The sequence below is a fragment of the Bolinopsis microptera genome, chromosome 10 (assembly GCF_026151205.1).
Source record: "Bolinopsis microptera isolate Bmic1 chromosome 10, MBARI_Bmic_1.0, whole genome shotgun sequence".
Classification (NCBI taxonomy): Eukaryota; Metazoa; Ctenophora; class Tentaculata; order Lobata; family Bolinopsidae; genus Bolinopsis; species Bolinopsis microptera.
Genome location: NC_087081.1, coordinates 6,826,441 through 6,846,507, shown reverse-complemented (window position 1 = coordinate 6,846,507; position 20,067 = coordinate 6,826,441). Strand labels below are relative to the sequence as shown.

Here is a 20,067-nt window from a genome sequence, read left to right as displayed (position 1 = left end):
TGATCAGCTAGACGGGGAGGGTGGATTAGTTTGATCAGCTAGACGGGGAGGGTGGATTAGTTTGATCAGCTAGACGGGGAGGGTGGATTAGTTTGATCAGCTAGACGGGGAGGGTGGATTAGTTTGATCAGCTAGACGGGGAGGGTGGATTAGTTTGATCAGCTAGACGGGGAGGGTGGATTAGTTTGATCAGCTAGACGGGGAGGGTGGATTAGTTTGATCAGCTAGACGGGGAGGGTGGATTAGTTTGATCAGCTAGACGGGGAGGGTGGATTAGTTTGATCAGCTAGACGGGGAGGGTGGATTAGTTTGATCAGCTAGACGGGGAGGGTGGATTAGTTTGATCAGCTAGACGGGGAGGGTGGATTAGTTTGATCAGCTAGACGGGGAGGGTGGATTAGTTTGATCAGCTAGACGGGGAGGGTGGATTAGTTTGATCAGCTAGACGGGGAGGGTGGATTAGTTTGATCAGCTAGACGGGGAGGGTGGATTAGTTTGATCAGCTAGACGGGGAGGGTGGATTAGTTTGATCAGCTAGACGGGGAGGGTGGATTAGTTTGATCAGCTAGACGGGGAGGGTGGATTAGTTTGATCAGCTAGACGGGGAGGGTGGATTAGTTTGATCAGCTAGACGGGGAGGGTGGATTAGTTTGATCAGCTACACGGGGAGGGTGGATTAGTTTGATCAGCTAGACGGGGAGGGTGGATTAGTTTGATCAGCTAGACGGGGAGGGTGGATTAGTTTGATCAGCTACACGGGGAGGGTGGATTAGTTTGATCAGCTAGACGGGGAGGGTGGATTAGTTTGATCAGCTAGACGGGGAGGGTGGATTAGTTTGATCAGCTAGACGGGGAGGGTGGATTAGTTTGATCAGCTAGACGGGGAGGGTGGATTAGTTTGATCAGCTAGACGGGGAGGGTGGATTAGTTTGATCAGCTAGACGGGGAGGGTGGATTAGTTTGATCAGCTAGACGGGGAGGGTGGATTAGTTTGATCAGCTAGACGGGGAGGGTGGATTAGTTTGATCAGCTAGACGGGGAGGGTGGATTAGTTTGATCAGCTAGACGGGGAGGGTGGATTAGTTTGATCAGCTAGACGGGGAGGGTGGATTAGTTTGATCAGCTAGACGGGGAGGGTGGATTAGTTTGATCAGCTACACGGGGAGGGTGGATTAGTTTGATCAGCTACACGGGGAGGGTGGATTAGTTTGATCAGCTAGACGGGGAGGGTGGATTAGTTTGATCAGCTAGACGGGGAGGGTGGATTAGTTTGATCAGCTAGACGGGGAGGGTGGATTAGTTTGATCAGCTAGACGGGGAGGGTGGATTAGTTTGATCAGCTAGACGGGGAGGGTGGGTTAGTTTGATCAGCTAGACGGGGAGGGTGGATTAGTTTGATCAGCTAGACGGGGAGGGTGGATTAGTTTGATCAGCTACACGGGGAGGGTGGATTAGTTTGATCAGCTAGACGGGGAGGGTGGATTAGTTTGATCAGCTAGACGGGGAGGGTGGATTAGTTTGATCAGCTACACGGGGAGGGTGGATTAGTTTTATCAGCTACACGGGGAGGGTGGATTAGTTTGATCAGCTACACGGGGAGGGTGGATTAGTTTGATCAGCTAGACGGGGAGGGTGGATTAGTTTGATCAGCTACACGGGGAGGGTGGATTAGTTTGATCAGCTAGACGGGGAGGGTGGATTAGTTTGATCAGCTATACGGGGAGGGTGGATTAGTTTGATCAGCTAGACGGGGAGGGTGGATTAGTTTGAGCAGCTAGACGGGGAGGGTGGATTAGTTTGATCAGCTAGACGGGGAGGGTGGATTAGTTTGATCAGCTACACGGGGAGGGTGGATTAGTTTGATCAGCTACACGGGGAGGGTGGATTAGTTTGATCAGCTAGACGGGGAGGGTGGATTAGTTTTATCAGCTAGACGGGGAGGGTGGATTAGTTTGATCAGCTAGACGGGGAGGGTGGATTAGTTTGATCAGCTAGACGGGGAGGGTGGATTAGTTTGATCAGCTACACGGGGAGGGTGGATTAGTTTGATCAGCTACACGGGGAGGGTGGATTTGTTTTATCAGCTAGACGGGGAGGGTGGATTAGTTTGATCAGCTAGACGGGGAGGGTGGATTAGTTTGATCAGCTAGACGGGGAGGGTGGATTAGTTTGATCAGCTAGACGGGGAGGGTGGATTAGTTTGATCAGCTATACGGGGAGGGTGGATTAGTTTGATCAGCTAGACGGGGAGGGTGGATTAGTTTGATCAGCTAGACGGGGAGGGTGGATTAGTTTGATCAGCTACACGGGGAGGGTGGATTAGTTTTATCAGCTAGACGGGGAGGGTGGATTAGTTTGATCAGCTAGACGGGAAGGGTGGATTAGTTTGAGCAGCTATACGGGGAGGGTGGATTAGTTTGATCAGCTATACGGGGAGGGTGGATTAGTTTGATCAGCTAGACGGGGAGGGTGGATTAGTTTGATCAGCTAGACAGGGAGGGTGGATTAGTTTGATCAGCTAGACGGGGAGGGTGGATTAGTTTGATCAAGGAAATTTATCCATTTGTTTGAACATGCTAAACAGGGAGGGTACATTGGTTTGAGAAAGGTAAGGAAACTTATATCCTTGTGTTTAAATTTGCTACACGGGAGGGTGGATAAGTTTAATCAAGATGAGAAAACTTATAGTTGAGTCACAAAAAGAGGCACTAGCGGGGCTATTTGCTGTCAGACCTAACACAAAGAGCATATAAATTAAACAGCAGCAATTTATCAAAAAATTAAAATGGCTGTAATCAAGCAAGTAAACACTGTTCAAGCAACAGTTGCAATACACTAATCATAAAATAATGAACGTGCATCTCTCAGTGAGAATTTAGGACCACTGCTATTGAATCTGTGGACTCTGTTAAAACTTAGAATGAAAAGTTGACGAGATTCTCTGTAATTTTATCTTTTTTAAACTATAAAACTATAGTCGAGAAACCTTAGCTCAAAGCAAGCCGGGTCAAAAAATAAACATCCCAATCTGGAGAGAAGATACATTTGTCTAGTTCTCCTTATTTTCTTTTAATGTAGTCACCGGTCTCTGGCCTAAAACTCTAAACCGAGCTGAAGGACTTCTGACCGGGCCCCGCAGAGCGAATCCTTTGATAGCTCCACCCAAGGATTTCCACTCTATAAAATAAAGCTATGTCTGGTCATAAAAGGGTCTGGCCCGCCCGTTGAACAATAGTTAATAGTTAATAGTTAATAGCACTATGTTTACAGTATGCACTGAAGGGGTATCCTAGGAAGTTTCTTGAACTTTTAACAGGTCACGGGTACCCCACCTCATTTAACCCTCAATTAAGTTTCCTATCATTCGGCTGAGTCGACCGAGGAGATCGCATAGATCCAATGGATCCTTAGCTACTCCCTAGACTAGGTGACACTGGGATTCGAACCCTGAACCTTCTGCGCAGAAGGCGGATGCTCTAACCACTAGGCCACCTATTCCCTAGAGCCGTACAAGTAGTCCTATACTGTCCTAGTTAGAAAGCAGAGGAGGAAATTAACTGTGCTTATCCTGGCAAGAATTGCACTTCATAGTGTTGACTAATGGCTGAAATAGTGCCAACTGCTTTTGATTACGTGGATTGGCTTTTTGTGGTCGATAGAGTTCTGGGTTGGTGATTTAATTTTGTTAAATTATATTTATAAAGGTTGTAAACTAAAACAGGAAATGGTAAAAATTTATATCGAATCTTTTCCTTGAAAATGAGACTTAAGAACAAAGCATTAATGTGTAACTGACTAATTTTGCTAGATTACAAACAAATGCAGATCACAATTTTGTTTACGAATGAACAACGTTTACACAAATCATGCACAACCAGCTAAAGTAAATTGTTTCGGGGACGTTTACGGTGGCTGAGGTGGCGAAGATAGAAAAATTGCTTTTTTAAAATCTAATCGTCCACACTTGTGATCGAAGTTCCCAAGTTTATTTTATTTCTTGGATTGGGTCTTTTAAATAATTTTACTAATCAGACCGCACGGCTCCGGTACAATGTTTTCTTTTGACTGTTATGGAAATTGACATAAACACCTAACTTCCACCGCGGAATCCATTTACGTAACGACAATACAAGATTGATGCTGGTCCGGTCAATGGCCTTATAGTTATCGTGAAAATATGTTTAGAAAAACTTCTGAAAGAACTACCTGTCGTGACTATTATATCAAACTTTAACAAGTTCATGAATTGAACATTCGGATTCCACTTAACCAATGGTTAGAGTGAACCATATCCTACTGGAACCAAATCAGTTTGTTCAACTGTGCTAACTCATCTTTTAAAAATGTATTAAAACTTTAAAATACAAAATCTTAAGATTGACTAAGAGGGTCCTGCAGGCTGCATAGTGGGACCAAAACAGCCGACTATTATAGCGCCAAACGTTAAAACTCTCTGTGATTAAACCCACCACATGGCCTGATTGCTGGCATTTCATTGGCCGACAATTCTGTTTGCTGGCATTTCATTGGCCGACAATTCTGGCGGTCGCAATAAGATCCGCGGCAGAACAGTTCGAGAACAGTTCCAGGTGTCGACATTTGGGTGAAGTGAGTCTTCAGGCGATAAACCTTCCAGAACACACTTCTGATTAGTGTTATATTTATAACTGGTGTTATAACTGGAGTTGTTGTAATATCACGGTCCATTAACTCCTCAGTGCTGCATTCTGTACGTGTTTGTAATGTAGGTACGTGTTTTTAAAGTATATAGTAAAGTGTTTGAACGTGTTGGAAATTTATTATTTGTCACACAATCATTGTGTGACAAATGCGCATTGTGACAATGCGCAGTACCCTCGCACTGATTGTTGAAAATATCTAAAATATTCGGAAAAAGTTTATCGCGAAATACGCGATACGTTTGGCACCGTCATACTTATCATCATCTGAGTCCAGCTTTTCTACCACAATCTTCCCCTGATTCCTTATATGGTAATGTTACCATAACAACATGACCATATTAGCTGTGAAAAGTTATCGGGAACAGGACGCAAGCAAGCAATCCAGACATGAAAATTTGCTGTCTGTCTGCAGTGGAAAAGTCGAGAACACTGTCAGCGTACAAACTGGACTACGTCTACAGAGCCTCAGCTTCCATATTATACAGTTTTACAATTCTTATTTGTCCGTTGAGATTTAATTCAAATTGTAAGAAACATTATATTGGTTGTAAGAAAGATTTTAATTAGAAACATGAAGCTGGATAAGTATTTAATAACAGAGAATTAGGCAGTAGGAAATCATTAAGAAGATATATTATTATGATATTCGCTGCAGTGCGATGCGGTCTCTATTACTGATAAGGTTTCTTATTAAGGTTGGTTTATAATTAAACAGCCTTAATTATTCTTTTATAGACAATTTTGTCTAGAACTTCATATACGTTAAAATATTTAAAAAATATCACTGAACAATATAAGAAATATAAAAATATATAAGTAATATTTTTGTTTAAATATTACTTATGCAAGGATAAAAAAACAAGAAATAATTAAAAATATCACAATAAAGAACGAATAAATTCTTTATTATTACTTATAAAATATTACCTAACACTATACAAAACTAGCACGGCTTCAAATTCAGACAACTGTCTATCTTTTATACATAACAAACATGAGACCACTATAATCGTGGCTGCAAGGATATGACTGATGACAGTAAAAAGCAATTAAAAAGATAACCACAAAACTATGATATAATCCGGATCATAAGAGTTTCACTAGTAGCAACAAGCCTATTAAATATCAGATCAGAGGAATATATTATAGAATATATGATCCTTTTATCACAGTTTGACCTCAGTGTACAGTGACGTTTTGGCAACGAAAAACACGTCAGCGGTTGCGGTTAAAGTTTTATAAAATCAAACTCAATGTAAAAGTAAAAGCAACATTTCAAGAGATTCTACGAAACCGCAGCTCCTTCTCACTATATTTTACAAAAACGTGATAAGAAGTCGAGGTGCAAACAAAGGTTTTCAATAACAATTGCTGTTGTTTACAAGCTTGTAGAAGCTGTCTGCGCTATTGCCGGTAGCTTCAAACGATCTCTCCTACTCCTACTTCATCAACAGATTTACATGGTGCCTGGTTGTGTTCCAAACCTCACTACCATATAACAATATTTGACCAAAACCCATAATCATGGGTAGAGTGGACCGCTGCCAGTGTCTCTCTTTCCCAAACAAAAGGAAATGATATTAATTTGATTGACCGTTCTCAAATGCAAAATGATACCGAGAATGAAATCGGTCGCTCGCTTTTCCCATTCATTCACGGCTTACGGATTGTAATAAGTTTCGATTGATTAGGTACATCAATCAGATGCTGTAAAAATCTCTTTGGGTTGCGTTCGGGTCGATACCTAGTATTTCGGGGTAAGGGTGGTAGTTATTACTTATTGAATTAGCTGAAGTTTATTGAATCTTTATTGCTGAGTACAGCTGCCTTTGGGTAGTTCTTCTTAATCTATTACAATTGTAAATGAATGGGAAAAGCGAGCGACCGATTTCATTCTCGGTATCATTTTGCATTTGAGAACGGTCAATCAAATTAATATCATTTCCTTTTGTTTGGGAAAGAGAGACACTGGCAGCGGTCCACTCTACCCATGATTATGGGTTTTGGTCAAATATCATCTCTTTTTGATTATAATGTCAGGGTACTTTATAAAGTCGAAATATAAACTGATATCTTCATTAATAAGGAGGAAGTTTCAACAATTTCGAAATTTTTCCTTTAAAAACATTTCCTTGTGTTTAGGTAAGCATATCGGTCGATCACTGACTGAATATGCCACTTAATACTCATTCAAGTTGGCATTAAATTCATTTATAATGACATTAAACTGTCGTGGCAAAGCAGAATTTGTTGGAAATCACAAATGAGCAAAATTCTCACCTTTCGCACGTGCAAACTTTGAGCGGACGTTGCGTGCGCATCCAATATTGAATCGCCGTAAAATTTTGCATGTAATTGTTGTATATATAGCTTGATAAGCATGCAAAGTTTTAAAGTATTTCAAGAAGAACTGTTATCACAACGGCACTCTAAAGTTGACAGAAAATGACGAAAACAGCAATTTTCAGTGATTTTAGCAATTTTCTATCAATTTTCTATCAATTTGGGCGTGTCCCCACGTGTGCAACTTTCCGATTTTTAACTTTAAAACTAGCCTAATGCACAATTTATATCTATAGGAAGCAGAACTGAGCTCCACAACCCAAGGCATGGCCCAACACCAGAGAATACTAAATCGCAAAATTGACGTTTTTATAAAATAATTCTTCAAAAAAGCACAAACTTCAATGACGAATATCTTTATGAAGGAGCAAGCTAGAAAAACTTTCCGGTAGATTTTCAGAATGCTTGAACAATTATCTAAGATGAAAATTTCCTCAGATTTTGAATAAAATTACTTTTTAATGGTGTAAAATCATTTTTAAAAGTTATTACTTTGTCAAAAATCAAGTTTTAAAAACGGTTAACTTGATGACGTCATCAAGGGGTGTTCATGACCTCAAATAATTTGTTTATACAATGTAAACTAAAGTGTAAACAATTATTTTCAAGACCTGTGGTCGGAAATGGCTGTATCTTTTATACTTTTGAATCTATGGACAATTAAATACAGGCTACAATTGACTGGCAAAGCGTCTATCCCTGAATATATATATATATATGTATATATATAGATAGATATCACGACAATCTGTCGTAAAACAGGGGTTCTAGAAAACCCACTTCCCGATGTTCCTGAAACCTGAAACTTTTTTTGCAGTCGATTTGGTCAACGTCTAGACGCCCTGAAAGATTTCAGATCTCTAACTTGATTTTAACATGGTTTTTAAGGCACCTGAATATGGCGATTTTGGGTTTTTTACCGAATTTCGTATAACAGTGCTGGCGAGTATTTTATGCAAATTTCTTAAAAATCTCAACATAACTATTTTTTATTCCTGTCATCTTTGACATCAAATTAGAATGTTTTGAACTAAAAATAAATCTGCTGAACGACTTCCGATGAGTCTTAATGCCTGAAAAACTCCTGCCGGAGGCGGCGGCCTTCGGCCGCCGCCTCCGGCCGGAGTGCACGCTTCGCGTGCACGAAAGAGGCTTGTAACGTGTACCAAAGGGGGTATAATAGTAAAGGGGTATAATAGTAAAGGGGGTACATAGTATACCCACAATAAATGCACCGGTCGTGCTTGCCAGCACTGTGATTGTCAAAACCGCTGCCTTATAAATCCTGATCTTTGTATAAGACTGGATGTTGCGGTTTTTCCATATATTACTCAGTTGATTGAAGGCTCCGGAAGCTTTTTGAATCCTCGCTGACAGCTCACGGTCGCTGGAAATAATTGTACCTAAGTACGTAAAGTCACTAACTTGCTGCACTGGCGTGTCTTCAACAGTGATGTTCACTGTGGCTTCTTTCGTGTATGGCCGTTGAGAGGTTGCTTTACCAATGACCATAGCCTCATTATTTTTACCATTGATTCTGAGACCTCCCTGAACACCATACATTACACTTCGCTTTGAGGTGTTCCATCAGCGTTGCTTGAGGAGAATACTTAGGATAAGATGGCTCGATCGGGTTAGAAACACTTACAGGAAACACTGACATAGACCTAGAAGGAGCGAGTGGGATGGCTAGTGACCGCAAACTCTGGAGTGTGGAGGGAGATGATACGTCACAAACGGGAGTTCATTGGTGCAGGCCACTCAAATGATTGAGGAGACCTAATCAAGTAAGTAAGTACTGGTGCTAACTGCTAAACATAGCGGAGACCAGGCACTCGGTAGGCACCAGGTGCTCCAGCCAAGCTCTTAAAAACCTCTCCATTATGATATTTAATAAAACAAAACCCGCGGACCATCAGAGGATGTTCAATGTTCATACTTTATACGTAGAGTTGGTTTTTAAAACTCTGAACCCACACCAGACACGACCCCCCGGGGCTACTCAAGTTAATAAAATAGCTCATATCTAAACACAATAGTAGTAGTTACCACATACCACCGAATACTTCACCATCTTAGTATTTATTAACATAGGAGCCGGACATCTAATGTAGGACAAGCATAAATTGTTTTTATTTAAAATTAGTTATAACGACTCCATCCCCGGGGGGCTCAAGCTAATATAGCTGTTACCACCTTCAGCTGGTATTTAGTAGACGAGAAACAGTAGTAGAAGTAGTACAATAGTAACCACGTTTCCACCAAATGAAGCTGACAACGAGTTAAAATTGAGCAAATGTCGCACCATTAGAAAGTATTAGTAAATAACAAGGATGGTGTATAACTTCATACCCAACAAACAGGCCACACTTCCGAGGCCACACATCCGAGACCTGTACAAGTACCAGTGGATATAGAGGGTCGTTACTCATTAGGTTGTGATGCAAACCAGTGGTATTAGGCCAATATTCGATATTAATGTTGGATAATAAGTATATGAGTCGGTTAAACATAATTTTAGTAATAGTTAGTTCAAGGCATGTAAAGTATAAGGGCACTTATAATGACGTAGATATCGTGTAACGTGAGTGTATTAAATTTGTAGTTTAGTTCTATTATTAATTTCCTAATTTTTGTTCCATTGAAATTCTAATTTGAGTTATTTGATTAGATTTAAACTTATAAACTAAATGATATTCGCACATCCCCAAAAATCGACGTTTACCTTTGGACCTCAGGCTTAATTATTGTTCTACAAAAGGATCTACAAGTACAACATTTTCTACAACACAAGTCAAAGATTAGAAGATACAGATAGGCTGGCGCTGTAGGGTAAAAATAACGTGGACAACTTGAAGGTCACTTATAGGTCAGTTAAACCTAAATAAAAAGGACGTGGACGATGCAACTATTAGGTCATTTGAAACGTTTTAACGAGCTTTATTTTGGAGAAGTATTTGGTGGACAAATAGGTACAATGCCGACTCATGGCTATTAGCCGGCTAAAACACGAGTAAACGTCGACTTTTAGTCGACTGTAAGACTTAGAGCACTGGTAGAGAGTTGTTAAGATTTTCCTAAAAACAAGGAGCTGACCGAAATGGGTGGAAAGGCCTGTTGCTATTAGTCGGTTATCAGCCATTTTAACGGAATTTTCAGCAACCATCTAACATCCCCTTTCACCCGCCTCAGTCAGCTCTTGTACATAGTATTTGTACCTATTTGCCTTTGGCATTTGGTGGTATGTGCTACTACTGTGTTTATAGTAAAGTCACTATTGTAATTCTCATTACGGTGGAATGTAATTACAAGCATCTAAAACATTATGACGTTACAAACTGAATGGTACTGGCGTATCAAAAAATGTGCTGAAGCAACCATCGTGTGCAAAAATAACGCGCGGACTATTAAGCTATTATTTAAGGCTAAGCTATTATATTAGGTTTCAGATATTATATTAGGTTTATTATCACGGACTACTCGCCATGCTATTATTATTAGGTTGCTTGTCAGTAAAAAGTGACGTGGACGACAACTATTAAGTCTGTAAAACCTAAACGGCCCTGCGCGAAACAAAGAACAAGCTGACTTCAGGTGATACGTTACTACACGACGTTAAGCGGCAACCTTTGCTGGACAAGATATTGCTGCTAAAACCCTGCCATGTTTAATAAAAGCACTGTTTATTGTGTCGTGTTTATTGGATTCCACCGACACTCCAGTAATGGTCAGAGTACTATATGAGTAGTCAAGAAGACGCTATACTGTCACTAAGTGATCTGAATAATGCAATTAGTCATGCCCATGGAGTGGCATGTTCAACTGATTTTAGCTGATTTTTTCGAGTTTGTTTTCTGGCGTTGAGTTAGTGAGAAGTAGTATACTTACAAAATATCTATTTAAAAATGAAATATAAAATGAAATAAAATTAAAGGGATTGACTTATCTGATCAGAGCAAACCAAACCATCAAACATAGCAAACCGACCACTTTATAAAACTAAAACTGGACTACATAGTGTTTAAACTAAACTAGCACCCAAGGATCATCGGGGGTGTAAACTCCATTAACTCAACTCCACTACTCCCTTCACAATTGTCTGTGGTTAACCAGACAGTTCAGACTCAGTGTATAAAATAACGCACGACCATCCGGGGAGCTGTCTACTGTTGATCAACTTGTTGAAAGGATCTGGATGTCAACTTCCTGTAATCATTTCAACGCAAGGGTGTACCAGGTCAAACTGGGGATCGTTTTTCACTTTCAGTCAAATATCTTATACCGACTATGAAAATTTACCCGGCATATCCAGCTTCAATCTTCGGTTAAGAATATTCTAGTAATAAAGATTTATTTCAGTGTTGGCAAGCTAATTCTGCTTAAGATATTTAAATGGAAATTAAAGTTTAGAGTTCAGACAATACGAGGAATAATTTTAATATGCATTTAGGTGAATTACAGAACAGAAATATTTATACCAAACTTATTTTATTCGGCCAAAGTTTCAAAACCAGGGACATATCTGGTAAACGTATTTCAAATAAAATATGAGACAGAATCAATCTCTTACAAATCAATCTATGATGTATGATGGATGTTTTACATTTATAAGAGCCCATTCTCTCAAACGTTCTGTTAAACGCTCGGCCGTAGCTTGAACTCTATTTCATAAAAGTAACATAAAAGCACCAACTTCTTTCAAATAGAACTTTCAGTCGATATGTTTCCAGGACACATATTAATGAGAAAATAAATTAAAGTTATTGCTGATAACGATGCTTTTAGTGAAAACTTACATCAGTTGCTGATTCTGATAGACCATCTTCCTTCCCCTCTTCTAAACCGTCCATTTCTGACTTAGTATCTTGTTGACTACTATCTTCCACAAAGTTAAAACCATCAGATTCAGAATGAGAAGAATCGTGAATTATTCTGGAAACAGCAGGATTTACATTTGCACTAGCAGGATGGATCGGCCAAGTTTCTTTGGTTACAATTGCATCGGATATTTTTTCTGACGTATCTTTTTCAATTAGGGGTAAGTCTAGTTCTGTAAAGTTTATCGCAGCACTATCTACGGCAGCTGAAAATTCCAGCAAAGATTCACCTGAAGATTCCTTGACTGGCGACACATTTACTGGCGATCTTTTCTCGGATATTTCATGACTCAAAACACCTAATTTCTCCTCTTGAACCAGTAGATCTTCTGCTGTAACCGATGATTTTTCTTCTGAAACATTGCCAAGAATCTCGACACTACCTGTTATCTCACAGGTTCTAGTAAGTGATACTATATCTTCTCTAGTTTGTGATAAAGAGTCCTGACGAATCCTTCTAGGTAGAGCGTTATATTTAGGAGCTGAGTCTAATAGAAACTCCATAGTGTCTCCAATGTTCACAAAATCCTTTTCCAGCTGCAGCATCACATCTTCAGAAGTCATTACCAAAACAGGATTTATATTCTCTGAGCCAGTATTCCTAACCTCTGAGTCAGGTAAATCTATTTCAATATCAGAGAGCTCGTCAACTTCTCTCGGCAGCGTTATAACAGTGGAAGCATCAAAAGCAAGGGACTCCTCCGACCCGGAATAGCAGAATACTGAGTGAAGTTCGCCCTTACCAGTAGTGTCCCTGAACGATACTGTCTTTCCTTCGAACATATCAGTGTCCTCACTATTAAAGGACATGGCAATGGGGACTGTGACACGTGGGGTGGTGGTAGGAGTTGAGGGTCTATCGCTATCTGACGGTGAATCTATTGTCTCCAGTGAGTCTATTGTCTCTGGAGAATATGTTGTATCCGGAGAATCTGTTGTCTCCAGAGAATCTGTTGTGTCCGGTGAGTATGTTGTCTCCGGAGAGGGTTCTCCTAGGTGAAGAGCACTGATTGTGGTGTACACAGGCTCAACTTTTATCAGCTTGATGCCGGCTTCTTGTAGAGCTTGTAACGATATTTCCTTAACCTCATATGGACTGTCCGTGTTTACCTTTACTTCAACATCGTTCTCCTCCTGGGGACTGCTCTTCGCTTCAACCTTCTCATTTTCATATGTCATATCCTGTAAATCCTTGCAGATATCATCCGCTATCTCCTGGACAGGACTGGTCCTCTGGAGTCCCTCACATTGCAGTGTGTGCCGGTCATGCAGTTCAAGGGAAATTGTTTTAAGATTCTCGTACTTTGAAAGCAGAGGCCCAAGTTTTGGGTTGAAATCTAGTGTTCCTCCCTTAATCTCACTCTCAGATGGTAAGTTTGATACATCAAACCTGAAATATAGAACAATATCACAGTCAGCTCATAATCTTAGTATCTTTAACTTATAGCAATAAGAATGCCCTGTTGCGCGCTGGCAATCAAATCTTTTTGAGAAATTATTGGTTTAAACAGTGATTAGAAATAAATCAGGAGACAAGGAATTGTCAGATAACCAAACAAATGAGATAACCTTGATGTCTTTTGATGGATAACCCTGTATTTAGACACTCCGTAAGCTTCCCTTTCTACCAATTTATCAATACGATTCATCTCGTCGATAAAATATTTCTCTGGAGTGTGCTTTTTGCGAATATTTGGTGGACATTTCTTTTTCGAATTTTTTCTACGTTCAATTGTCTTTAAGGGTAATTTTGTAAATCCTCTGAAAATAAAATTCGTCAGAATATCTTAACAACAATGAGAACCGGACCGTATCTTAAAATATCACAAAGATAATGTAAAATAAGGATAGTAGAGTACTGGGTGTCTTTGTGGTCACAACAGGGCTGATTTAGAAACTATTTTGTGAACTTCTACCTGATCTGTTTCTGGAGCTCAGGTTTTGGGCGAGGTGGCACCTTCTTAACGGACCGAGGTGGCGGACTTGGAACCACTTTAACAAGATTGACTTGGTCTCCTGAACCATTAAAAACTCTAACCTGTAAAGTATTCGATGAAACTTCTTTCAATTATCAAAATATTATCGAAACAACAAACAAGTATTTTTCATTTTGAAAGCTGAAATGAAGTAAGGAATATGAAATAAAATTTTTCAAAAGAAGCAGATTTCTGACCTTCTCAAAGTTAACTTCATCCCAAGAAACAGTCTTTCTGTTAGGATCTGGTGTCCAGTCGTTTGCACTGAAATACTCCGACACTTCTGATGCGGTACTTGACCTGAACCAAACGTTTTAGGAGTTGTTTTCGGTGACCAAAAAACGCTCACAGTTTCAAGATGGTAAATCATCTCTAAACTGTAAACTTATAGACAACGAGTACTATAGCACACAGTACCTCTTTTTAGTCCCAGCCCAGGTCCAGGCCAAAAATCAGTCCTGCAGTCGCGTCCCTTACCTCAGTTTCCTATGTTACACAACATGACGTGGTACGTGCTAATAGTCGCCTGAACTTCACAACAGTTGTTAACTGTTAAGGCTTATTATTGGGTATATAAACCTCCTCACAGTGGCTACCCAGACTACCTTAGTTTATTTATGACGGGTAATATTGTGGCGTACACATATCAATACTAATAATCTCAAGACGTGTGTCTGTCTGTCTGTGGGTAATTTCCGAGCGGTTTAATCAAGAAAACAGTAAGAGTTATGAAACAGGTTCTTCCGGTATAGTTTCGACAAAACTCTGACGAAGCCAAATAATTAAGGTTGTTAAAAATCGGCCGGTGGTAAGTGGTTTAATTGATGGTTTTGTATGAGACCTCTGGAAGGGGTAAACCCTTATTGAAACCCCTTACCTTGAATGAGACCTCTGGAAGGGGTAAACCCTTATTAAACCCCTTACCTTGAATGAGACCTCTGGAAGGGGTATACCCTTATTAAACCCCTTACCTTGAATTAGACCTCTGGAAGGGGTAAACCCATATTAAACCCATTACCTTGAATGAGACCTCTGGAAGGGGTAGACCCATATTAAATCCCTTACCTTGAATGAGACCTCTGGAAGGGGTAAACCCATATTAAACCCCTTACCTTGAATGAGACCTCTGGAAGGGGTAGACCCATGAGATCCAAGAACCTCCTGCTGTTCCCATATCACGGTTCAAGATCAGCTGCCGCCATTTTTACCAGGTAAGTGTTTCCCGTTTTTATTACTCCTAGATTATACAAGAGATGTGAGATATCCCTCATATTAAAGTAAAAATAAAAAATTCCTCGTTTTGTGCGATCTCGACTTTGATAGGTTAAAGCATTTCACTCTAACTGATGCCAAAGTGATATCAAAGTAAAAATGGCCGTGATCAAAGATTTGGTTTTTGCTGTAAATATTTCATAATTTAATTCCTAACATAGTTTGATGGTTTAAAGTAATAATTTCATCAAATCATAAACCTAAGTTTGTGATTTAGTCGCAAGAAAAAATGATCAAGTCACTAAATGTGCATACTTTGCAGGAATTAAACCCTAAAATAGCTAATACAACTACTTGTTGACCACCCTTTCCTGCAAATCGTATGTGATTTCATCTGCAATATTTTCAGAAATTTTGGGGCTTGGCTAAGTCTTGAGTAGTTTGACATTTTAAATTAGGTGAGAAGATCGCTTCATCCGGCAGAAATAGCTTGGGCGACAAAAAGTTTTAAAGTTAAAACTTTATGATTTACTGGAATTTACAAGGTCACACATCCTCCATGAACAATCTCTTTCAGAATACATTTTTATATTGGGTGCGACATATGACCCTACTCAAAGGGACGGACTATTCATGTAGTCGCTTATTTCATCCTTAATCTGACCTAACAAATTTGAAAATTCTAAAAAAAGAAACAAGCTTACTATTTTTGCACAGAAAAAAATATTTTCAAAAACAAAAATTTGATATTTTACCACAAAATTATGGAAACAGGATCTAAAAGAGTATACAAGTCTACTTTTTTAAACCACAAGTATTTTCAACCTCAAACCCGGTAAAAACTAAAAGTAAGTGGAAAATTTTAATCAAGGATGAGAAGCTTGGATTCTATTTTGGGGTCCGTTTCTATTTTTGGTGATATCGAAATTTACAAAAACGAAGAGGATGAAGAGTTCCAGCTATAAGTATAAGTCGAAGTCGAATAGTATAATACATAATTGTCGTACATTATCTTATTATTTTAAGCAACTTTTCCGGCCATTTATTTAAGTTTTAATTTTATAGGGGACGAAGTGAGAGTCTGCACTTAGTGTTTAAAACAAATAGTTGTCGACATTTCGGAACACGCCTTAGTCATGGATGACATAGGTGCGATATACAATTTTTGATTAGAAAAATGAATTTATTATTTATAAGAGGATCAAGAAAAGCCTCGGTTCCTACGAACGAATTATTCAGCATGGATGATTTTGTTGTTATGTAAGAAGTTATTGTAACGTCTCTTCCATGACAATAAGGCGTGTGCCGATTCTGCTGAAACGTCGACAACTATTTGTTTTAAAAACTGAGTGGAGACTCACACTTCGTCCCAAACTATCAAATAATATGAATATGATCGACTAACTCATAAGAGCGAAAAAATATTACTATTATTTAAGTTTTATTAATTTTCCAAAAATAATAAAATGTCGACAAAAACATATTCTAAGTGTTTATAATTATATCGCTAAATCTGTTCATTAAATTTGTTCACTCCCAACTCCTTGACATATAATTAAGAACAGTGACCTAAGGCAGGTCATATATGCTAAGAAATAAGGTATGATATGTTGGTGTGTGGTACCAAGTGTTAAAATATTAATTTTATGAAGCAAGTATTCTCCAACATATTACCACAACAAAGCCCTTGTTTGCAAAACATAATAAGATTTCACAGAATGTGATCGATGCTTGAAGTTGAAAAGAGGTACTTACCAAGAGCTGAATATTTTATATCATAAAGTTATAACGAAATCAGCATAATTTTAGTTTGATTCTACGTTTGGATTCGGTTTGACGAAAGTGTACCTATAATTTTGAACTTAGAGTCGAAGAATTTCATTGCAAGTATACTCGCGGATCTCAAAAAATATGTCCATTAGTATTAGTATTACAGTTTTACTCAATCTGATTTAGTCGTGTATTGTTCATAATTATTGAGTCGCATGATTTGACGTTTCTTTCATTCAAATTTCTGATTGTTAATCATGAATAGACTCAGTGAAGACAGATTCTATATGTATTTAATTGTAGTTTTGAAAATAGTTTGATAGTAGTTTAATAGTATTAGTAGTTGTGGAAATAGCTTTATAACTATTTTCACTTGTACGATTAAATAAATTTATTGAGAATGTGATTATGACGTAGAAATATCGATAGTGATACGTTATTTAGCTATTTATTTCCATTAGAATCTGTCTTCACTGAGTCTATCCAGAAACAATCCGAAATTTGAATGAAAGTTTTACTCAAATTATAATGATGCTTCCTTTTCTTTTCGCAGAATTGACACTTGATCGAATTAGATGGTTTCATGGCAGCACGCATCTTACTTCATACATCTTAATGGTACCCCGAAATCAATCGATTCGTCCCCAGCCGTTCCACCTCAACTATGTGCGCAGTGTCTAAAAATAGAAGCTGAGATCATGCACTTTCGTTATATAAGAGCTGGCGCTCTTGAGGCCACTATATAAGAAGGGGTGGCAAGCTAATGCAGACAGTAGCGATCATTTGCATCATTTTAAAAACACCTAAATCAGTTCGATAGCAATCCGTCAAATAGTTCGTATCAAACTGAAAATGATTAGGATTTTTGCTTTTTTCATCATCCTCCAATTCCAACTTGCGGCCAGTAACCGACTTTGCTCAAATCGGAACCACTTGCATTTGCAAGCTATTATAAATTTGGAAACAAAAATTTCCACTAAATTATTGGACGTTGTTTCGAGGTTCCCCGCTTCATGGTGAGTAGTTTCTTTTTCCCTTTTACTTCTTCTTTAATTTTCATGTTTTATGTTCACATAGCATGATCCACGAAGCAAGGTTTTCGCTTTTGAATTTTGAAATGGCCGCATTTTCGTAAAAATTCAAGTCATTAATTGAGTTCACCAGATCTTCCAGTATTCGAGGACGACAAGGCTATCCTAGAATTATAATTATAGTTTAATAGTTTAGCCAGCATTAAAATGTGAAACAGTGGTTAATTTATTTGAGTTTTCCAACCGTACTGTGCTTGTTCTAATCCGGCTGATATTTCAGGAAAGCAAAACAGACTGTAGAAGTATCTGAAGAAATGCTCCAAGATAAAGCCAGGACTATGATGGACCTTATTGAACTTACAACTAACATAATCTCACTAGGAACCAGTAAGTACAGTATTGAGTATATGGAACTTTTTTGTTTTCCACAGAATTTTAAGTAAGTTAACCTTTTAAATCTTGAAAGTAAGCGCAGTTTATGGATTTTTTTGGTTTATGTGTTGGAATCTTATGCTAAATTTAGACTTATAGGAATATCATTAAACACCAACGTTTTGGTTGGTTAACACAAAAAAACGACACAAAAAGTGTTATCACGACAAAGAGATTTTAAACTCCCACCACTCTACAGAACTTCAACATTAGGATAGAAAACTTGACGCTATTTTGTTTCCAGGACATCCTCTCCTAAACGATCTGGCAGTCCACGCCGCATCTCTCGGGACTCCACTGAGAGACCTGAAGTCATGTGCTAACTACTACCCCTCCTCAACTGTGGGGGATTTAAGAAATAACAAATCAGTCCTTCACTACATCGGGGACAGTCTACTGAGGCTGAGAATACTTGCGGCGGATCTTTTTATTCACGAGCATGCAACTGTTGGACGCGGTTGTCGGAGGATATGAGTTTGTGTTAGTGGTATGGTTTTAGTGGTTGCTTTTTAAAGCATTTTTCTTTTTTAGGATTCAGTAAGAATTTTGTGATTATTATCAGACAGATTTTGATAATTTTATTTGATGGGGCCGTAATTGTGATTGTGTTACTACTGGGTAGTATGGACTGACTTTCTTGGTGACTGCATTATGCATACCATGGGTGACTTTATAGTATGTATTATTTTAATTTATACGGTTATTTATTATTATTCAAGTTTTGAAGGACGGGATTGTTACATTTTTGTTTTTGGATATTCTGATCCAATTTGTTTTTATTTAAATCTATTTATTTCATCTTATTTTATTTGATACATGATTTTTCTTGCCTCCTACCTATCGTCGTAAAAGGCTGTTGATACAATTAGGATATTTCTTATAACGAAAGTTTTATAATAATAAACCTCAAAATGTAGGAGAAATTTTGCAATCTTACTAACCGCAAAATAAACAAATGTTCTAGAACTCGAAACAAACAAACAAAACTAGAAAACTTTCCGCAGAATTTAATCAACTTAATAACACCAGAATGTGTGTGTGTCTGTGTGTCTGTGTGTCTGTGTGTCTGTGTGTAATTTCCGAACGGTTATACAAAAAAAACGGTAATAGTTACGGGACTGGTTTTTTCGGTATAGTGCCGACAAAACTCTGATGAAGCCCATACGCAAATTTTTTTTAAATCGGCCGGTGGTAAGTGGTTTAATTGATGATTTTGTTCCAGAAATGTGACATAAATGGATGGGAGAGAGAACGAGGAGGATAACATGTACCGTAATTAGTTTAGCCCCACGTAATTATTATAAGCTTAGAGCTCACTCTTGCGGCCGCTTTGTTTCAACTGTAGGGAGATTTCATACTTTCATAAGACAGCGTTATGCGTGATATCAAATATATAATGCGGTTGTATACTTTTACATGGCAACTGTGACAGTAAAGTCCCGGCCGAAGGCACGGGTTACACTAGTAACGAGAATAAAAGGATATGAAGCCATCTTAAAACAACAAAATATCACTACGAAGTATACAAACTTTACACAAACAATACTACAATATTCACGTGTATCATTCTGGAAACAGTTTTACAATGTCTGCTGTAGTTTCCATGGAAACCAAGTAACGCAGTTCCGTGATGAGCTGACAAGCTCTCAGCTCTATAAAAGTGAGATCTCGTAATGTGGCATTTCAAATTATCAGTTCACACTTTTAGTAAATTGCGTTTGGTGATGTATTGTTGAAATTCAGT

The 20,067-nt window shown here is 38.6% G+C and overlaps 1 protein-coding gene across 1 annotated transcript; it reads right to left on the bottom strand.

Annotated features, from left to right (window-relative positions):
* Positions 1 to 10,926: 10,926 nt before the first annotated feature.
* Positions 10,927 to 15,124, bottom strand: LOC134821870 (uncharacterized). Its single transcript, XM_063832680.1, has 5 exons — positions 14,991 to 15,124; positions 14,076 to 14,178; positions 13,819 to 13,940; positions 13,472 to 13,663; positions 10,927 to 13,292 (listed from the first exon to the last, which is right to left on the bottom strand). The coding sequence occupies exons 1-5, from the start codon at positions 15,050 to 15,052 to the stop codon at positions 11,807 to 11,809; spliced, it is 1,965 nt and encodes a 654-aa protein (XP_063688750.1). The 5' UTR covers positions 15,053 to 15,124; the 3' UTR covers positions 10,927 to 11,806.
* Between the last annotated feature and the right edge of the window lie 4,943 nt (positions 15,125 to 20,067).

Coding starts and splice junctions, on each gene's coding strand:
- LOC134821870 (XM_063832680.1), bottom strand. CDS start 15,052: ATGGGAACAGCAGGAGGTTCTTGGATCTCATGGGTCTACCCCTTCCAG. Junction 13,941..14,075: donor ATGAAGTTAACTTTGAGAAG/GTCAGAAATCTG, acceptor AATACTTTACAG/GTTAGAGTTTTTAATGGTTC. Junction 13,664..13,818: donor GAGCTCCAGAAACAGATCAG/GTAGAAGTTCAC, acceptor TTTTATTTTCAG/AGGATTTACAAAATTACCCT.